The sequence below is a fragment of the Panicum virgatum genome, chromosome 8K, assembly GCF_016808335.1.
Source record: "Panicum virgatum strain AP13 chromosome 8K, P.virgatum_v5, whole genome shotgun sequence".
Lineage (NCBI taxonomy): Eukaryota > Viridiplantae > Streptophyta > Magnoliopsida > Poales > Poaceae > Panicum > Panicum virgatum.
This window is the reverse complement of record NC_053143.1, coordinates 8,414,208-8,433,178: the sequence shown is the minus strand read 5'-3', so window position 1 is coordinate 8,433,178 and position 18,971 is coordinate 8,414,208. Positions and strand designations below refer to the sequence as shown.

The following is an 18,971-nucleotide window of genomic DNA, read 5'->3' as shown; positions in this document are numbered from 1 at the left end:
AGCAGCCGCGGCAGAGGAGATCGTATACGAGGTGGTTGCGGAGCCACAGGAGCCCCAGGGGCAAGCCCCGCAGCAGGAGGATCGTGGGGAGTCGGCCCAAGGCCCCACTCACCCCAGTGTTGAGCAGCAGGCGCAAGGCAAGCCCCAGTGCACATCCTTTTATTTCAAACTATGACACCTATATTTATGTTGCTATTACTTGTGCATTAGGTTTAGGAATTTGTTGGAACCCTAGTTGCATGATCCCTAGGTTTCCCAAGTCATACTAGTATGTAGAGGACGATAGAAATGCTATGCTTAATAGAACTCGGTAGAAGACGAGTGATTTCGGGTCGCTCGCGAGATATAGGGTATTTAGTTACTTTGAAAATATGGAATATTGAATTAGGTAAGAAAGGAAAAGAATTTGGAGACCGGGCGGGGAAAAGATAGCCCCGTCTGTGTCGGTTAAGGACCGTTCGTTGTCTGGCCCTGTGATTGAGTTTGAACAGTACTAACCGCATACCGGGAGTAGGAGGTAGTCGAAACCGGTAAGCCGAGTACTGCTTTGCTTCGAAAGTACAGGAACCCGCACCCAACTCCTGGGGCGAGTCGAGTAGTCGCGGAGAATTGGGATGCATATGTTTACTTTTGGTGGTCTCACGTTGAGCTCGGCTGACCATATGTCGTTTGGCTGGTTCCTGTAGTTCGAGATGGGGAGGGAAAAGGTTGGTGTGTGGGGTCCGACGGGGCTTTTGCGTGCCGTGTTGGTTAGGTCCACCTTGCAAGGTTAAATCGGATCGATTCGCCGTCAGTCGCTCTCGGATATGAGCACCTTGATCGCAGCACCGCATCGTAGTAATGCTATATGGAATTTTAAGTGATGTTTAGAAATGACTATCATAAATTATTATCCCATGTTTGTCATGATTTGCTTAGCAGGTGCAAATACTAGTTAATGATTGATGTATATTAAATTTGGAGCTAAAAGTGGAAAAATAAGGACGTATTTTAGAAGCTTTTTCTACAAAATAACCACTAGCCAAAAGCATTGCATGTCTAGTTAGGTGGGCTAAGTTATACCCACTGGTCGGGTAAGTCTTGCTGAGTATTAGAATACTCAGGGTTTGTTGCCACATCTATTATTACAGGACACCCGGACGTCGACTTCTGCCCCTGTTGTGTCAAGTTCATCCGCCGGGATGCAGAGGGGTGGCAGGTCGAGGAGCGGGACCCTTAGGTTAGGGCGCTGTCGAGTTGTACACTTGTGGGCTGAGTGTGCAACCTTTCTGTTTTGCGTAGACCGGTCTGACCGATCCGTGGGACCGGTCAGACCGATGGAGTTGGTAGCGGGGTGCCGACCGGTTCAACCGGTTGGGTGAACCGGTCCGACCGGTCGGGGTGGATCAGAACTCTTGTATTTTCAAGTAATGAGTGGTGATTGTACCATCTGCGCCCACCTTTGCGTGGGACTACCGGTGTTGTTTCGATCGGGCCGTGGGTTGAGAAAGGATCGCCAAATTAAGCCGTTAAGCTAATGGGCCCGATGTGTTCAAATGACGGCCATTATATTTAATTAGAGTTTTAATTTGGCGGTTCCGTCAAAGGAGAGCTATTTTTTTCAAGGAGAAAAGGAAGAAAAGAAAGTGTGGGGGTGAGCGAGGTGTGCGTCGAGGTGCAGCGGACTTGCTGTGGAAAACGGCAGCGAAAGGGGGATAGCAGGATAGGATGTGGAGATAGAGACTAGGGGTGATGCATGCAAGTGCTGACTGGCTGACTGACTGCAACCTCCCGGTGCTTCAGCTCTTTCCAATTCGCGCTAGGGCACGTGCATTCAGATTTGTGAGCATTGGATGCAGACTTAGTCATAGTAAGTATTTCACATATCGAGATTTTTGCACAACATGATTATTATAGTTTAAACCGACAGCTAACGTGACAGGTGGAGCTAGTGATGCTCCAACAAGTGGTAGAAGTCCATCCAGGCTACATGCTTTATTTCTTCCAAGTTCTACACCATGTCTAGCTCTCCGGAGGAAAACCCACGGCGTTGAGCCCGGTTGATACTGAGAGAGACGCTTCGGGGAGACCACGCTGCGTCGTCGTCTCCATCTCTCTCCTCTCTTTCCATGGCCATTCTCCTCGTCAAGCGGAAGCTCTGGAAAATCGGAGCAGAAGAACAAGCCGTACGACCCCGGCCCGTGCCGTACAGTCACCGTTTCAATTCAAGTCGAACCGGTCGCGGTGGAGCACCATTTTCTGCGCGTATGTTTGGTGCAGGTCTTGTTAGGAGCTTCAATTATATTTGGTGGTCTACTCATGCATGCTGTAATCAGCTGTTAGGGATACTGTCATTGTCTTAATTCTTTTTTCTAGATAATAATCACTGTCATCGTCATTGTGTTTATTTTTGCTTGTCTTTTGGGTTGTTGGGTCGCATTTATTTCTACGGGCTAGTCAAATATATGGCGAGGTCTTAGTGTTTAATTAATTTACTAGGGATGTTAATGGTGAAAGATTTCGAATTTCAACCCGTCATTGTTAGTGGTACAAAGTACTAATATAGTATTATTTTTTTCTAGACCACAATTGAGTACCCATTGGCCTTTGGGTCCTCAATAAGATCCTTTTCCAATCCACCAGAGACTCTTACTTGTTCAAAATTTACTTGGTCTACCGCACACACAAGAAAAAATCAGTTTCCAGTAGTAAGCTTCATGTAAAAAGCTCACTGCTCCACTTGGTTGACTAATCTGTGTGTAATAATGTGCTTCCATTAGCACAACTAATTCCATAAACTCTCATATTGATGATTTGGGTTCAAACCTTTTAGGTGAATTTCACCGTATTGAAATGCATATTAAAAAGTTTGAGGGCCCGCAACTTTGCTTTGAGATTTGTGGATCTAGTTGATAGTCTGCGAAAAGTTTAAAGACCATACAATGCACTTTACTCTTAATATTAAAAAAAGTATTTTCATGATTGTGAAGTGTATTTTTGTGAATGAATGGAACGGTTATTGTTCTACTTTGTAATTTTCTTAAATAGCCAAGGTTTTTAGCCTAGTTAAGGTAATTAACTTGGTTAGGGAGTCTTGTTGCTAATTTGTTTTCCCTAACGAGAAATGCCCAAATTAGACTAGAAACCCACCATTTGAAAGGATCACTTGAGAAATCTTTAAAATCATGTAGCATATGCACTTCCTTCATGGGTTATATACGTTATCACGCCGTGCATATATCCTATATCTACTCATATTTCAACAAGAAAACTGGCCATAATCACACTTAGCTTTAATAAAATTAGCATGATTAATTTAGAAAGTGAAACTCGTTTCAAACCTTCCACCGTACTGATTTGAAATTTATGGTTTGGTGGAGAGGGACTATCTTTATTAAGGTTTTGCACATCATTTGCACTGTTGGTGTTGAAAAGAGTGATCATTTGACACGAGTGTTAGGTTTTTGCCCCAAAAAGAAACGACCAAACTCTGCAGCAAACACGGACCAACCTCATAGTCATAGTAGGACGTGACGGACTGTCCTTGTGAATGAAATGTGAACGACACTAGATATGCCTGATTACCTCATTGAATACACTACATCGTTATATATTGAAAAAAAAACAATACGCTACTTTTTTTTTTGCGAAAGCACGGTCATGTACTTACACTACTTCATGTACTTACCAAATACTATTACTACACTACTCTCGAAAGCGAAGTGTCTTATTGCAAAAAAAGAAGAAGAAGAAGAAGAAAGCGAAGTGTCAGAAAAAATAATTAATTTTCTTGTAGTCAATGACCGTATCTTTCCAACACTAAACAAATACTTGGAGTCAATGACCATATCTATACAGGACATCAGTGTAGGCAACAAAGTGAGATACGTGTACCTGACAGCCATCCCTGCAGAAATGGACTTACAAATCATGAGCAGCTTTAATGTGACTCGAGGACAAATGGCCCGGATTCCAGGCTGAAACTGATGGGCCACCTAACAGTGCACACCACAAACCCACCAAATTGAACTTGAGATGCCTTTTGGTGCTTCTGTTTTTGTTCTGTCCATTTGGGAGCACTCCTCCAGGGGCCAGGGTGTGGTCCTATTTGTTTGTTGGGTTCTAGAAGGCTTGCGGCTGGCCTACCCACCTATCAAACCAACCTCACCTTACTTGGCACATAGAGCAACTAACTTGCTAATGTTAGATAGTATAGCCCTATTAGTATACTGACCGCCACTGTTAAGGTTGTTGGATAGATTCACTCTGTTCGGCAGCTCCAGCAGCCTCTAGCCCAACAATATTTTCCTCTCATACCGCTCCAGCACCAGCTTCCAGCCACCAGCCAGCCAACCGTATTTTTTTCTCACACCGCTCCAGCCACCAGTACCAGCTCTAGCCCAGCGAACAGAGTGATTAGGGCAAAGCTTGTGGCCCTCATACATTTGGCAACCTATAGACCTAGGCTATTATTAGCTATTGAAAGTCATGCATGCTCTAGATTATACCAGTGATGTCGTCATCTAAGTTGGATTTGCCATGACTATTTTTGCGTCAACACATAAGAGGCCTTAATTATTTTTTTTGCGAGAAAGAGGCCTTAATATATGAGGATGCAAATGAAATTAGAAAAGGGCGGGCTTGGTGCAGCGGTAGAGCGTACCGTCTGTAACCGGAAGGTCCCGGGTTCGAGCCACAGTCTCTGTACATTTGTGTGGGTAAGGCTTGAGGCTTAAAGACAACCATTCCCCAGACCCCGCACAGTGCGGAAAGGCTACGGCACTGGATACGCCCTTTTCTATCAAAAGATGACACAAGGATGAACACCGTATTCACACACACCATCAATTTTGCCGCCGGCATGTTATTTCCATCAGTTCTCATCACCATGAAAATAATTTCATTGTACTTACCCACAACTAGCATTTTGAGCTTTGATTGTGTCTTTGTACTAATAATAATATTATCCTCTCAAAAAAGGTGTCTTTTTTATTAAGATGTAGCAAAGAAAAAATTCATCGAAGTTTATGTTGAAGAGACACTAGCTTAAGGCTTAAGGGAAATCCAAACCAGTTGGGTACGAGCACGAAAAAGCTGGTACAACTTTTTTTTTATCGCTGACACTGAAACACATCAATCAGGTAGATCACACACATGCGCATTGATCTGTTCAAAGAGGAATTAAAAACAACGCCGGCGATGTCTGTTCCTTTGCAGCCATTGCAATGCTTTAAGCACTGTGGGAGGAACGTTCTTCGTGGCACGCTATGTAAAATTTAATGTCTTTTTCCTAGTATGTGTGTTCTTATCATTTTGCATTCAGAATCTCTCTGTTCACATTCCATCGCAGAAATGCAGCTCCGGCCAAAATACACCAGCTCTGCTGCTTGCTTGTCATGTCACGTCATGCCTCGGCATCGGCACGTGAATGTGACCAATCCATTTGTATTCTTGATAACTCTGGTTTTGTTTAGTTCGCGAAAATTTTTGAGTTTTTGTTACTGTAGTATTTTTGTTATTATTTAGCAATTAATGTTTAATTATAAACTAATTAGATTTAAAAGATTCGACTCGGCATTTACAGTTAAACTATATAATGAGTTATTTTTTAAACTGTGTTTAATGCTCTATGTATATGTTCAAATATTCGATATGATGGGTACGGTACTATAGAAATTTTTTTGAGAACTAAACATGTCCTCTTTTTCTAAAAAGAAGAAAGTGTATTGGTGACATCATACACCTTCACAAAACTTGTACTAGAACGAACTGTGCTTGTATGAAAGTGATAAGCACTGGAACCGCGTGAGCAGATAAAGAGCAGCTAGCAACCTCTAAACAGACATAAAGACCACGGAGAAATTTACCCTGCTGTATCTATCTGCTGAGAGCACAGACAGTGAGTTTTTTCTCTCTCGACGATACTACGCCATTAGAACGCGCTTAGAGTTAATGCAGTGTCGTCAGAATCTCCGTGTTTTCACATTATCGCGCAAGAGTACGACAGCACGGACGTTAATTGAGGCCGACAGAAACCGACAGGACCTGCACAGATATTGCCTGTTTTCAGACAGCAACCAGGTACCATGTAGCAACCACTCGTCCTATCAACAAACCGCACGTTGCCATCGTGCTGCAGCAGTGACCCGTCCATGCAATGCAAAATCAGTCTCGGTTAAGCACGGAAAGCGTGGCAGTGCCGTCAATCGTCGACACATTGTTTGCATACATGTAAACCCTTGTATATCGAACAATATTTACAGGAGAGACTATACATGGTGTATATATAATTCTGTACTGGGATAATGCACTTCTAGCACCAGTGTATATATATATATATATATATATATATATATATATATATATATATACACCCACTGATCTTCCAGCGCGCCCATAAATAACACAGCCAGATCTTAACAGCAGCATGCCAGATCCTGTGATGTTATCATGTAATGCAGCTTCAAACCGTTGCGGAAATGCTCCCGAGTCATAAGCTCATCGCTTCAAGCAGTTCTTGACATGCTCCCGGCTGATCAGGTAGGCAGATTGGTATCCTAAAAGGATGTTCACTTTACACAAGGTATCAGAAACCGAGGTCGAATGATGGAGGTGCAAAGCTAAGCTCTGACGCTTTCTTAGTTTCCACCGGTTTCTGTGTCGACTGTGTAGTCTTTTGCCTCCACAGTGCGGTTGCTTCTGCTTCAATTGCGTCAAGATCAAGGTTCTCAAAGAAAGCATCATCGTAATAATTGTCATCAGTGACTCCGGTGGCAATGTGGGTGGATGCTTCGGTTGCTGGTTCCGGTTCTGGTTCCGGTTCGAGGTTTATTACAGGGATCGCGGCAGGTTGCTGGAAGCTTAGCTTTCTTTTTCTGCAATCCAATTTAGTTGATGATTCACAATTGGTGATAGTTGTCTCACATTGATCCTGTACAAAACTGGCTCTTCCCAGTAAACTTTGTTGGTACGATGGACTTGGGGTCATAGTATGATGTGTTTGAAGCTCTTTTGGAGTCTCAGTAGAATTATGCCCAACCTCTGAAGAACAGCTTGCATTTCCAGTCCTAGAAGCAGACTTGTCAGAAACATCGAGGTATCTTAAAGGTAGAACTACAGGGGACTGAGTAAGCAGTGATTGCCTGCACAAACATCAAATGGAAATTGAGTTTAGTAAAAGCTAATGTATCAACCAGACTCACCATTTCAGAACTATATAACGCCAGAATGTATATGTTACAATCTGATTAGCTTAAGACCATTTGTGTTCAGTTGCAACAAGTAAACAATGCCGTAGTTTTCAACTGCACACTGATTCGAAACTTCTGCGCTTGTTGATGCAAGATTGAATGGCATGAACAGAACAGCAATGAACATACAATTTAAATAGGATATGTCATTTCAAACACTAGCAAAAAGGACTTGTCTTATGATCTCATATTACCTGTAGAAACCCATCATGTCACCACCATTTCGTCTGCCTTGTTCAGTTTGTGTAAATTCGCCGGTTGGAGTTGCCTGATCATCAATGAAGCTATCTTCATATTTATCTTGACTCTGATTATCATCCTCATCCTCCGAAACATCAGCATCTTCAGACACTCTAATGCAATAATGCAAGAGTAAAGCTGATAAGATAGCAGTTTATTCTAAGCGTGAACATGTTACACTGGTAAGTTATGACAATAGCAAAAGGAATCAGTAAAAATTTGCTTGCTGTTATGTAATGAAGAAGTTTTCAATCTGAAGGAGCTAGTAATCTTACTCGACTTCCTCATCAATATAGGTATCCAGATGCCTCTTGGCCTTCCCTTTTTTCCCTAGTCAGGAGGTTCAGAAAAGTCTATCAAGATAACAAAACATGTAAATATTTAATGGGTTCAAATGTCTGGAAGAAATCTAACAAGCAATATAATAAAGACGTCAATTTTTGCCTATGTTAACAAGTGAGCTAAAGGTTTGTGAAGAAACAAACTTCAGCTCACCTGCTGCGTGCTCTATTTTGTTTGACATAGCTCTAGCAGGAATATTGCATTTTTCAAATCCATCATGACAGGCATCAAAAGAGATGGAGGAGACTCTTTTGATCTTGTCACCGTATTTGCATAGTCTTCTGTACTTAGGAGCTTGCTGAACTGACCCTGATGCATCCCCTCCAGACCTAAGGAGACAATCACCTGAGAAACTATCATGCAGCAGATTCACAGTAGGAGTATGTTTGGTAGGAGTACATATTTTCACATTTGAAGGTCGCATTGGCTCTTCTGTTTTTGCTCGACTACAATCTAGCACATTCTGAGTTGTTGAGACACAAGGAACAGTCACAACAGAAAGCCATTCACCAATTTTCTCAAAATCCAGTGGTCCTTTTTTACATCCAGCTAAATTGGTGTGACCTCCCACACTGAATGACTCTCGAGAAGCATGCTTTGGCACTAATCCAACGTTCGCAGATCCTTCTATCTCGAGATGCAAGTGGCTATCTTCAACAACTGGAGACTCAGGAACAATTCCTTCTTCCATATATAGTGTTAACCTGGGACTAAGCTCCATATCTTCCTGATATGAACTGGTGGACTGTGGCAGTTCAGTATTGCGGGTAGTGTCCAAATTTTCCCTCAGGTTTGTCAATGTTTTAGGGGGACGAGGTGTAGGCACATGATTGTCATCAACATTGTCGCAGGACCCAGTATACTCAGGGGAACACATGGCGGAACTTGATAAATTATTCACAAACATATGTTTGCCTGAGTTAGCAACAGGGCGAACAAACTCAACCGTTGTCCAACTGATGTGTGCTGCCGATCTGCGAGGTGTGGCCTTGTTCTGGTCCTTGTGCAATGCAGATGCCCGAGGCAGGACAGGTACAAAGGTAATTGAAACATTGCCTCCACTATCCATAGTTACATAATCACCACTGAAGAAAGAGTGAATAGGGTACTTCTGAACTGGAGAACCTGGCACAGAAACACCTTGATTCCACACTACTCTGGATGAGGTTTCGAAGCCGTCACATTCCTGAGACATTGCCTCATTTCCATTAACAGTATGGAAGCCTAAACATGGTTAAGAATGCCATTCATCAGTTAAACAGAAGTAAATTTCAAACTCCAGGCTTGTAGTGTAGTAATGAAATTGCTGAACAGAATTGTATCCACCAAACAAATGAACAGCCATAAGCCCAGGTAGGGGTGCAAATTGGTGACCCTTAGGTGGACCTCCAACCCTCTTTAGTTCAAATATTTGTGCTAAAGAGGGTTGGAGGTCCACCTAAGGGTCACCAATTTGCACCCCTAAGCCCAGGAATGATTCTATATAAAAGTCAGGGGACAAAAACAATTGGACGCTTAGAGCACCCAGATATCAGCATCATGAACTGAACAACTATACAAGGGAAGAGTATCGACTGGTATTTGTACCTTCATGTTCCTGACCCTTCACAGCTCCAACATCAGCCGGTTCTTGCAAAGGGCTTTCACACTGAATAAATATGTAGGAACAAATAATAAGTATGACCTTTTTTCATTTCTAAATTATATAAAAACAACTGAAAAAAATTCACAAGGACAGTCAATGAATCTACCTTTGGCCTAAAAAAGGATGGATCTTGAAGTTGTTGCATAGCATCAGTAAACATATCTGTTGTCCGGAAAGAATGTGGAACTTTGTGAACAACACTTGAATAAAGCTGGAATTTAGGAAATGCAATAAGGGACGGCCTCCAAACATCTTCTGTGCAACCACCAAAATACCGAGCAATCAATTGACTATCTTCTTGTGACATCTTCCACGGAGTTGGTGATGCTTCTTTTACAGCAATCCTCGTTTTATTTGAGCAACGAATATACTTTTCTATTGTCAATTTAACATACTTAGCTTCTGGTTTATAGACATGTGGAACCTAAATTTGTATAGTGAAATTAGCATCTCAGAAGAAACAATTTATGAACAAGTAGATCATATGATATTACCATCCTAGGACTAGCATGGTATTCAAATCTCTCACTGTTACGCAATAACTTCCTCATGGTTTGACTATCTTTTTGTTTCTTTGAGTACCCAGTCAATTCCTGTCCTTCACAAGCCAAAACCAGTACGAGCAGTTAAGGTAGCAAATGCCTAAAGAAAAACATGGTTAGAACTTTTGGACTTAGAACTTTCTATATCTCATCATCAAAAAAAGGATATCAACTTGTCCATCATGCTTTCTCCCAGTTCTTCCCATCCGTTGAATCATCCTTAGTGGTGAGACATTGGCATCAAAGCAGATAACGAGATCAACCTCAATAATATCTAGCCCTTCCTCACCAATGGATGTTGCCACCAAAACATTATATACCCCGGATCGAAATTTCTGTAAAAAAACAATATAGAAGATGAGATGGCAAAAGTAATGCAAATAAAGAACAGGGGTTTCTATTCGATACCTGCAGAATTGCATGTTGAGTTTTTTGGGTTTGCCCCTTCGATTGTTTACCTGTCAAAGAAAAAGGCTCTGAATTAAGTAATTGTCATGTAGGACACAACAGTAATGTAAAACAACTATATGGATTCATGATTCATCTATTACATTTTTAAATATCCCACATTTTGTAGAAATTTCTGCTGTAGAAGTAACTAGACAAAGGAAGGGGACAAGGGGTATAACTAGATTATACTGCATGCAGTTCCTCCTACCACTTGTTGCAACGAAAATACATACATAGCAGAAATAATCTTTGTAATATAGTACTACCTTCAATCTATATAAAATCGTTTTGGACATACATGCAATTGAGATCTTGAAATTTTGACTATTAATAGCTTTTAAATATTTTTATTGGAAACATGAGTCATATATGTAATTGTGTCCTGAACTTATTTCGTAATAGAAAATACTATAACTATATTGTGTTTTACACATGGTACAATAGAAAATACTGGTCGGAGTTACATTTTGGAGATCTCGTCAACATCTAGAATGGTTTTATGACCAGGAGTGAAACAACAGCTAATCAGAACCAACAAAAATATATTTGCAAGTCCTACTTCTGCAAGATCATAATGATTTTATTATGAAACGAGTAAATATCCCATACCTGCTGAGCTTTGACCAATGAATTCAACAGGTCTGATACGTCTATCATCAATATTTTGTAGTGAGCAATATATTTCTCTGCAAAGCAATCACCAAGACATTCAATCTTTTATGATAAACTGAGGAACAGACAACAAAAGCACTACATTGTTTTCCAGCCATAATACAATGAATATTTTCTGTGCTATGTAAGGATTGCAAAAGAAATTCAACGAAACTTTGTATACTTATTGAATATTACAGGACATTGCCAAAGACAAAAGAGTGAGATTCATGTGCAGTTATGACCCAACTTGTAAATGAACGAAAACGAAATTATATAGATCCAAATCATTGCTTAAATCATCTAATAGTTCAGAGTTCACCAGTAAATGTCAGAACAAGAAAAAAAAAAGTTTGAAGAAACTACTTAGTAGGAACCAAGACTACAATGCAAGGTTTGATTCTTACTTGACACTTCCCCGGAAATGGGAAAATATAATAATCCTTGAGTCCTTCGAGTCAGTCTTATCTGTATCAAGACTATCAGTACCTACCCAATCACTGTAACATGAAAACTTAATAAACTATGTATCAGTTCAGTTGAGGTTATGCAGCAGTTGGATTTCTTGGTGACATGAACTGGAACAGAAATCCTTCATAGGAGACATACATAAATCAACAGCGGTATAGTGCAGTGGTGTGTCCATTCAAAACAGATGACATAATTCCCCATTTGCCAGAATACTACCATCAAGTGTTTTGATAAATTGCAAACTGAACAGTCAAATCTAATAAACTTAACACTACTTTGCTACAGAACAGTATACAATCCTTACAACATCTATTTCAAAAGGCGGTCCTAGGCACTGCTTTGTCTAGGCACTTTCCTACCTAGAGTGATTTAGGCCATGATATATGCAGGAAAGTTGGGACAATTTGGAGATGAAGGAAGATGAATTATGGCCATGGAACTCATGGATACATGATAATGTCAAATTCATGGTTTTATTATGTCAATTTTTCTCTATTCAACATGGCATTATTCTAGCTGACTGGAAAAGTTACAAACATCTAGGAACGCCTAGGTGCAGCCTGATAGCCTACCTAAGCATCTTTGAAACATTGCCTACAATCAACAAATGAACAGAGCAACTGTTGCCACACGCATAATATTCAATAGAAAGCCAGCACCAATCATTAGGTTACACATTTTGCAATGTCAGACAGCTATTAGTAGTGGCTCACAAATGTTTCTATTCATTGTACATCTACTGGCACATCATTGAATTCAGAGGATACACCATCAGGAACTTAGGTCAGTAGGTCACTTACCGAAGTAATCAACCGTCTGCTTTATCAACTCCTGTATTTTTGGAGTCGAACCTTGAGACGAGACAAGCTTTATCTTTTCTTTTACTTGCCAGAAGAGTTCATTCTTGCGCATCAAATTTAATGACCTTCAATAAATAAGAACATTGCTAAGCTTGCTTGTAAAACTAAATGCAGAAACAAAAACAAGTATCAATTCCCTAAGCATGACAATCATAATTTTGTTGATTTGAGGAAACATGTTTATATTACACAAAGCTCCAATAATCTTGGGGTATTAAATTCTGGAATAATCAGGTTTCCTGAATGGTCATTACAACTGCACAATATCGCGCAAACATTCAGAAATTCAACTGAACTATCGGTCTAGTTATTTCAGAAGGAACGCTGTGCAATTGAACATGATAGGAAGAGTTTATTTCACTACTAAGATGCTTATTATAAATTTATACCAATAATTATGCATACAGTTTTAGAAGTGCATGGAACAAGCGAGGAAAAGTACAACTCTCTATTTTTCTTCACAGATTCCCAGTGTTAATTGTGTAATTTTCTTTAAAACTGATCTATTTTCTTAAATTTTATTTCAATGTCCGGCAACTACAACTTCCAACACTATAGGCTTTCAAAAATATTCCATACATCAAGAAAAGAGATCTGTCAAGAATTTCCATAGTCTTACTCTTACCACTGAGAATATTCCTCACATGCTACATATTTATGAGCCTACTTATGCATCATTTCATATAAAAGTAAAGTACGTAGCAAAAATGTGCGCAGCCAATACCCATTCTTCAACTTCTTTTCAAGAAATTGATGCACTTGTTGGATTCCATGGCTCGAAAGCAACTTCCTGATGTGTAGAAGTGAGCCAAGAGCTACGAAAGACCTCGAGATTTCCCCTCTCTCCACTTCACGTATATTTGGTGGGGGTGCTTCCATGAATTTTTCCTTATATTTCAGAAGTTCAAACGGGCCCCACTGGCGAAATCATGTGAACAATAAATAATCATCAGCTAGAAGTGGGTGAATTAATGATCTATAATGAAAATCCATGTAACATAATGACTGACATTTTAAAGCAATGAGAAGCATACTTTTGCATAATCACGATGATCAATCACGCCAGAATCACGCAACCGATTAAAATGTGGGCGCATAATATCCAAAAGCATATCATTGACTTGAGTTGCATCGCTTCCCAAAGGGACCTATACAGGAACAAGTGACTTTTACACGCAGAAGAACAGTGCATTACCTATTTCCTGACCAAAGCTCATGCATACCTTGACAACTTTAACTTTGCGTGTGTTAACGTATTGCTTCACTAAAGAATCCTCTTCATCGCAATAAATCAACTCCGAAATGCATAAATTGTCTATAACACTTTGAATATCTGCATGCTTGGCTGAACCACAGGCAGGATAAGATCGCAAATTTAGATGATGGCGTCATGTTTGGGCAAGTAAGTCTAATTTACAGAGACTTACATCCTGGTGTCGCAGTTAGAGCTAAAATCCTTAAAGGGACATGAGCTGCCAGCAACTGTGGACGTGAAAATAAAGATTGATCAAGCCAAGTTGCACAGCATTCAAACAACTATTTTACTGATATTATCATGAATCAACTGAGCTCACAATGGAAGAAAATGCTGATAAAAATAGGATTCCAAAATACAGATAAACAAAGAAATGAGTGCAGTAGTTAAAACATGCCTCTCGGATAGCAGTGCAGTAAGCAAAATTTCCTGAGGCACGATGGGCTTCATCGATCACCAAGCAAACTATTTGCTTTGCCATGCATATACCTGTTAACACAGTATTCAATGTTAGGTTTCATGCACCAACCAGATGAACCCAAAAGCTTAAGCTTTATGGGAAGAGGTGGGCAATCCACTAATACTTCACAACACTCCCACTCACATGCAGCCGGAACAAGGCGCAAATGTGGAAATAAAGAAGGGAGCGGAGAACTTAAAAGATGCCAATACCAAAACTCGAACTCGAGACCTCTGGCCAGATGAACCCAAAAGCTTAAGCTTATGGGAAGAGGTGGGCAATCCACTAATACTTCACAAAATTCAAAATGCCAAATTTGAGAAGAATTTATAACAATAGTGTTAATTGCATGATAAAAGTTTGAATCACGAATATAAAACAAAAAAAATCAACTCCAGGTATAGTAGTTCTTAAGTGGCCAGTCCAAATATAATTGATGTTGATTTCAAAAGTAAGTTCATGCTAAGTTACAAAACAGCAAATGGATCTTCAATTGATGGCAACATCTATTAGTAAGAACAATCAAAAGAGATTAATAAAGATTGTCATGAATAATCAGAGATAATCACCAGATTTCATATCATTCTGAAGAATTTGTGGAGTGAGAAAGAACACTCTCTTTGACTTCCACAAAATTGATCGACTGGAAGGGCTTTTCTTCCCTATCAAATCTATTGTACACTCCTGAATATAAGTAACAATATCAATTACCAGCATGGGGTACAGAAAAATTGAAGAAGAACAAGAATATTTATAGCTAAAGAAAATCACCAACTGCAAAATTATTAAAGTACCTGTGGTATTCCCACTGTATTGTGGCATGCCTCAATTTGCTGAGCAACAAGAGGACGCGAAGGGGCAGCAAATATTATTTTCCCTAAATTCCCATTTAGGAGATAAAAACAACTTCTCAGCGTGTACTTTCTGAGAGAGTTCATAAAATACACCATCAGGGAGGTAACGATTACAATTGCAAACAAAACATTACCTTCAGGGAACCATCGAAAGTAGTTATACATCACTACCGCAGCAATAAAAGTTTTGCCAAGTCCAGTTGGCAAAGCTATTAACGAATTAGTAAAAAGAGCCTTTTCAACCATATATTTCTGGTAGTCTCGGACTTGTACATTAGCTGCAAGACATAAAAGAATTAGCAAAAGAGTTTACAATTTCTTTTATTTGCAACTTGGGATACATAACAACATAATTATCTGGTTAGGTGTAAACCCTTGGATTTACAGTGCAAACATGGTTCTTGAAGAATTGAAATATAAACACAACAAAATGGAACCTTTGACGGGAATTTTTCAGAGGCTACTTTCCAAGTTGACTGATGTATTCATTTAGTTATTTGAATCTAAAGGATGAAAATAGAGAAAATTCCCTATCTAGCATAAAAAAAAGTTACTCTAGCTTATTTAGCATCCAAACATTAAAACTTCCGTAGCTAGCACCAACTGAAAATTCCCTATCTAGCACCAACTGAAAATTTTGTTCCCTAGCTAGCACGTCCGTTAGTTTGAGGACTTAACGTTATGTGCATCCATGATGAAATTTGGGGTTCCCATGGGGTTTAGGCAGCCAACTGCTACAAAATCAAAGATTTCCCCATATAGATAAGCATCCTGAAAAAAATTAAGATTGTTGAGCACAAAAACATCACAATCCAGGCATAATTTAGCAGAATCCATATATCCATTATAGGCTATACAAAAATAGTACTATTATCAAAGAGCAAATTAACTGTTTCTAGGAAGCAAAATTAGCTGTTCTAACTGCATTGTGTAAAGCAATAGAATCAACAACATAAGCAACAGACAAATTTGAAATTTACTAATACTTGTGAGTGTTTTCAGTGCATATGTAAGGAATGCTAGGTTGATCATACCTAGCAAGCATATAAGCCACCACAGTCAAGTACAATCCTTTCTATTTATGTAACCAAACAAGTAATCCAATTACACAAATAAAATAATTACGCTCACTTGAATAGTTGAACTAGTCCACATGTTGCCTGCCTCAGTATAGGACACTAAAAAATGCAACAATCATAATGCACTCAATGCTTAAGCTACACTAAAAGCTGAAATCATGGCATTCCTACAGTTTGGGAAACTATTTGTGATTGCCCAGACCCAGTAAAACCTGTTCATTCTGAATATATGGATAAGTAACAGAAGAAACTCCAAACAGGCAAACACCCAACCTAAGCCACCAATTACAGTCCCAAAATTTATGCTTGCTTGGTGCAACAAAAAAGACACTGCCAAGGGTGGATAAACTCCTTGCCCATCTGCTCCAGCTGAAAGAGGTGGATGCTACTGTGAATGCAGTGGTGCTCCAGGAAACTAAATTATTTATGCTAGATGTTTTAGTGTTGGTTTGATTTCATATTGTAACTGTCTTTCTGATATGACTGTTCAAGAGCTCAGCAAATTCTGAGTCCAGTTTAGAGTCAGGTTCACCAATCATTTGGTGTTCATTTCCAACAAGCACTGCTGGGATTGTAATAATATGCCTGCTATTGTCGAGTAATAAAGCCTTAGTATCTTCACCAAATGAACGTGTTTTTTTTCAATATATGGCTGCACCCTTAAGCCAAATCCCAGCATCAGCATGCAACCACAAAAAAAAAAAAACAAGCTATTGGCCAAATGCAGCAGAAGCCCAGAGCTCTCACTTGGATAGATCCACGTCTGCACCGCCTCGTGGTCCAGGGCCACGGCGCAGGGGTCGAGCTCGACCTCCACATTGCTCCGCCGCGAGCACCCCTTCTTAGTGCGGGCCGCAGGGCGCTTCTGGCCACCAGCCGGCGCAGCCCTCTCCTTCTCCCGCTGCCTCCTGGTGAAGGCCTCCACGAAGCGGTCCTCCACGGCCTTCTCGGCCGCCTGCCGCGAGCACCCCTCGCCAGCAAGGACACCTGGCCGCCCCACGTCGTCGCCACCAGGCTCCACGCCCGACGGCGGAGGCGCGGGAGCTGAAGTGGGCGCGGGCGCGGGCCTCTCTTTTTCCTGCCGCCTCTTGGTGAAGGAGTCGACGAAGCGGTCGAGGGTCAACTGCCGCGCGGCGCCGCCGCCCGCCGCCGCCGATGGTGGCTGGTGAAGTGGCGCTGTCGCCGAGGGCTCCGGGGGCCGCGGCGGCAGTGGATGATGCACCGGCGCGGGGGCGGGGGCTGAGAAGGAGGCGGAGGCGGAGGCCGACGCCCGGGCGCAGGCCTCGTCGATCTCCCGCACGGCGGCCTCCCAGTCGAAGCCCTGCGGTTAGGGTTGCGTGAGCGGGGACGCGCGAAGGAGGGGAGGTGTGAGAGGCGGCGGGGAGCTTACGTCGTCATCGTAGAAATCGTCGACGGCGAGCGGGGGAGGCTGGGGCGGCGGCGGCGCCGCCATCGGAAGCCTTCGGGAAGCTTCGCGGAGAAGGATTGGGGAATGGAGATTGGCCGATTGGGGAGCGGCGCGCGGGGGATTTGGGCGGGGAGATGGCGAGGTTTTGGAATTCGCGAGAGGGAGGAGAGGGGAAGCGGAGAAGGCGATGGGCCCATATAGGCCGGGCGTTGGGCCAGCCGGGTACGGTGACTAGCCCAGCCCAGCCCGAGCCAACAACTTCCTAGCGGGCCAAGCTTCATGTCTCCAACCTTAACAAAAAATGGGCACGCCGGCGGCATGTCAAATGTAGCCCAGCCCACTATTCTTCCGCCACCGCCATGCGCCATCTCCCTCCCATTCGAGGGGATCGCCGGATCAGGGCCGGTGATCCCGGCGACGCACGCAACCACCACGCCCGCCGGTCCCCCCCTCCGCTCCAACCGAAGCCGCCCACCGACGCCGCGACCGCGGCGCCGTCCTCCCGCCGCCGTCGGCGTGGAGGGTCCCGCACTACTACAGAAGAGGCCTTTTTTCCAGGTCATTTGTCCCAGTTACCTTTGGGTCCGAGACAAAAGTTGGCTTTTATCCCGGGTCCAACGGCTAGCCGGGCCAACGTGGGGGACAGTGCCTTTTTGTCCCGGGTGGAGCCACCAACCCGGACAAAAGGCCCCCCTTTTGTCCCGGTTGGTGGCTCCACCTGGGATAAAAGGCCCAACCCTTTTATCCCGGGTGGTAACACCAATCGGGACAAAAAGGTGACCCATTTGTCCCGATTGGTGTTACCAACCGGACAAAAGACCCCTTTTATCCCGGTTGGTGTTACCAACCCGGACAAAAGGCCCCTCCACGTGATAATTCAAAAGGAAGTTATTCTATACTGAGTCACGTGTACTACTTAGGTGAGTTGGTAAGGAAACCATGCGCTAGACAAGAAGTCTTAGGATCGAATCCCGTGGTGTGCAAAATTTTCTTTAACATCAGGCACCTTTTGTCCCGGTTCTGCCACCCGGGACAAAAGCCCCCGGAAGCCTTGTCCCGGTCCAAAACCGCGGGACAAAAAGCAGTTTGGAACCGGAACAAAAGGCCGAATCTATAGCAGTGCTGGCGCCCGGCGCATGTCCTCCTTAGGGTTAACCGAACCGACCGGTCCGGTCAAACCGCCGCCCTCCGGTAGCGATTTACCGGACCGGTTTGACCGGTAACCGGTGGAAACCGGTTGAATTCAAATCCAAATTCAAATAAATTCAAAAAATCCCATGCAACCGGTTCCGACCGGTTTACCGGCCGGTTTTACCGGTTTACCGGTCGGTTTGACCGGTTTGAATTCAAATTCAAATTCAAAAGCTCCCGTGCAACCGGTTTACCGGCCGGTTTTACCGGTTTACCGACCGGTGTGACCGGTTTACCGGCCGGTTTGACCGGTGGGCTTTAATGGGCCGGCCCATTTTTTCTTTTTTCTTTTTT

At 42.3% G+C, this 18,971-nt stretch overlaps 1 protein-coding gene across 2 annotated transcripts; it reads right to left on the bottom strand.

Annotated features, from left to right (window-relative positions):
- Positions 1 to 6,181: 6,181 nt before the first annotated feature.
- Positions 6,182 to 17,751, bottom strand: LOC120643824 (DEAD-box ATP-dependent RNA helicase FANCM-like). Of its 2 annotated transcripts, XM_039920299.1 has the most exons (22): positions 17,469 to 17,724; positions 16,826 to 17,399; positions 15,134 to 15,277; positions 14,940 to 15,022; positions 14,715 to 14,829; positions 14,083 to 14,174; positions 13,858 to 13,912; positions 13,654 to 13,775; positions 13,465 to 13,578; positions 13,155 to 13,348; positions 12,371 to 12,495; positions 11,507 to 11,567; positions 11,058 to 11,134; positions 10,407 to 10,456; positions 10,168 to 10,333; positions 9,951 to 10,072; positions 9,563 to 9,880; positions 9,399 to 9,459; positions 7,965 to 9,035; positions 7,745 to 7,799; positions 7,424 to 7,582; positions 6,182 to 7,121 (listed from the first exon to the last, which is right to left on the bottom strand). In XM_039920299.1, exons 1-22 carry the CDS (start codon positions 17,529 to 17,531, stop codon positions 6,566 to 6,568), a joined length of 4,377 nt encoding a protein of 1,458 aa, XP_039776233.1. In that variant the 5' UTR covers positions 17,532 to 17,724; the 3' UTR covers positions 6,182 to 6,565. The 2 variants fall into 2 exon arrangements, 1 of the variants encoding a protein (XP_039776233.1); XR_005663192.1 differs by lacking the exon at positions 6,182 to 7,121 and having other exon boundaries at positions 7,539 to 7,582; positions 7,745 to 7,822; positions 17,469 to 17,751.
- Between the last annotated feature and the right edge of the window lie 1,220 nt (positions 17,752 to 18,971).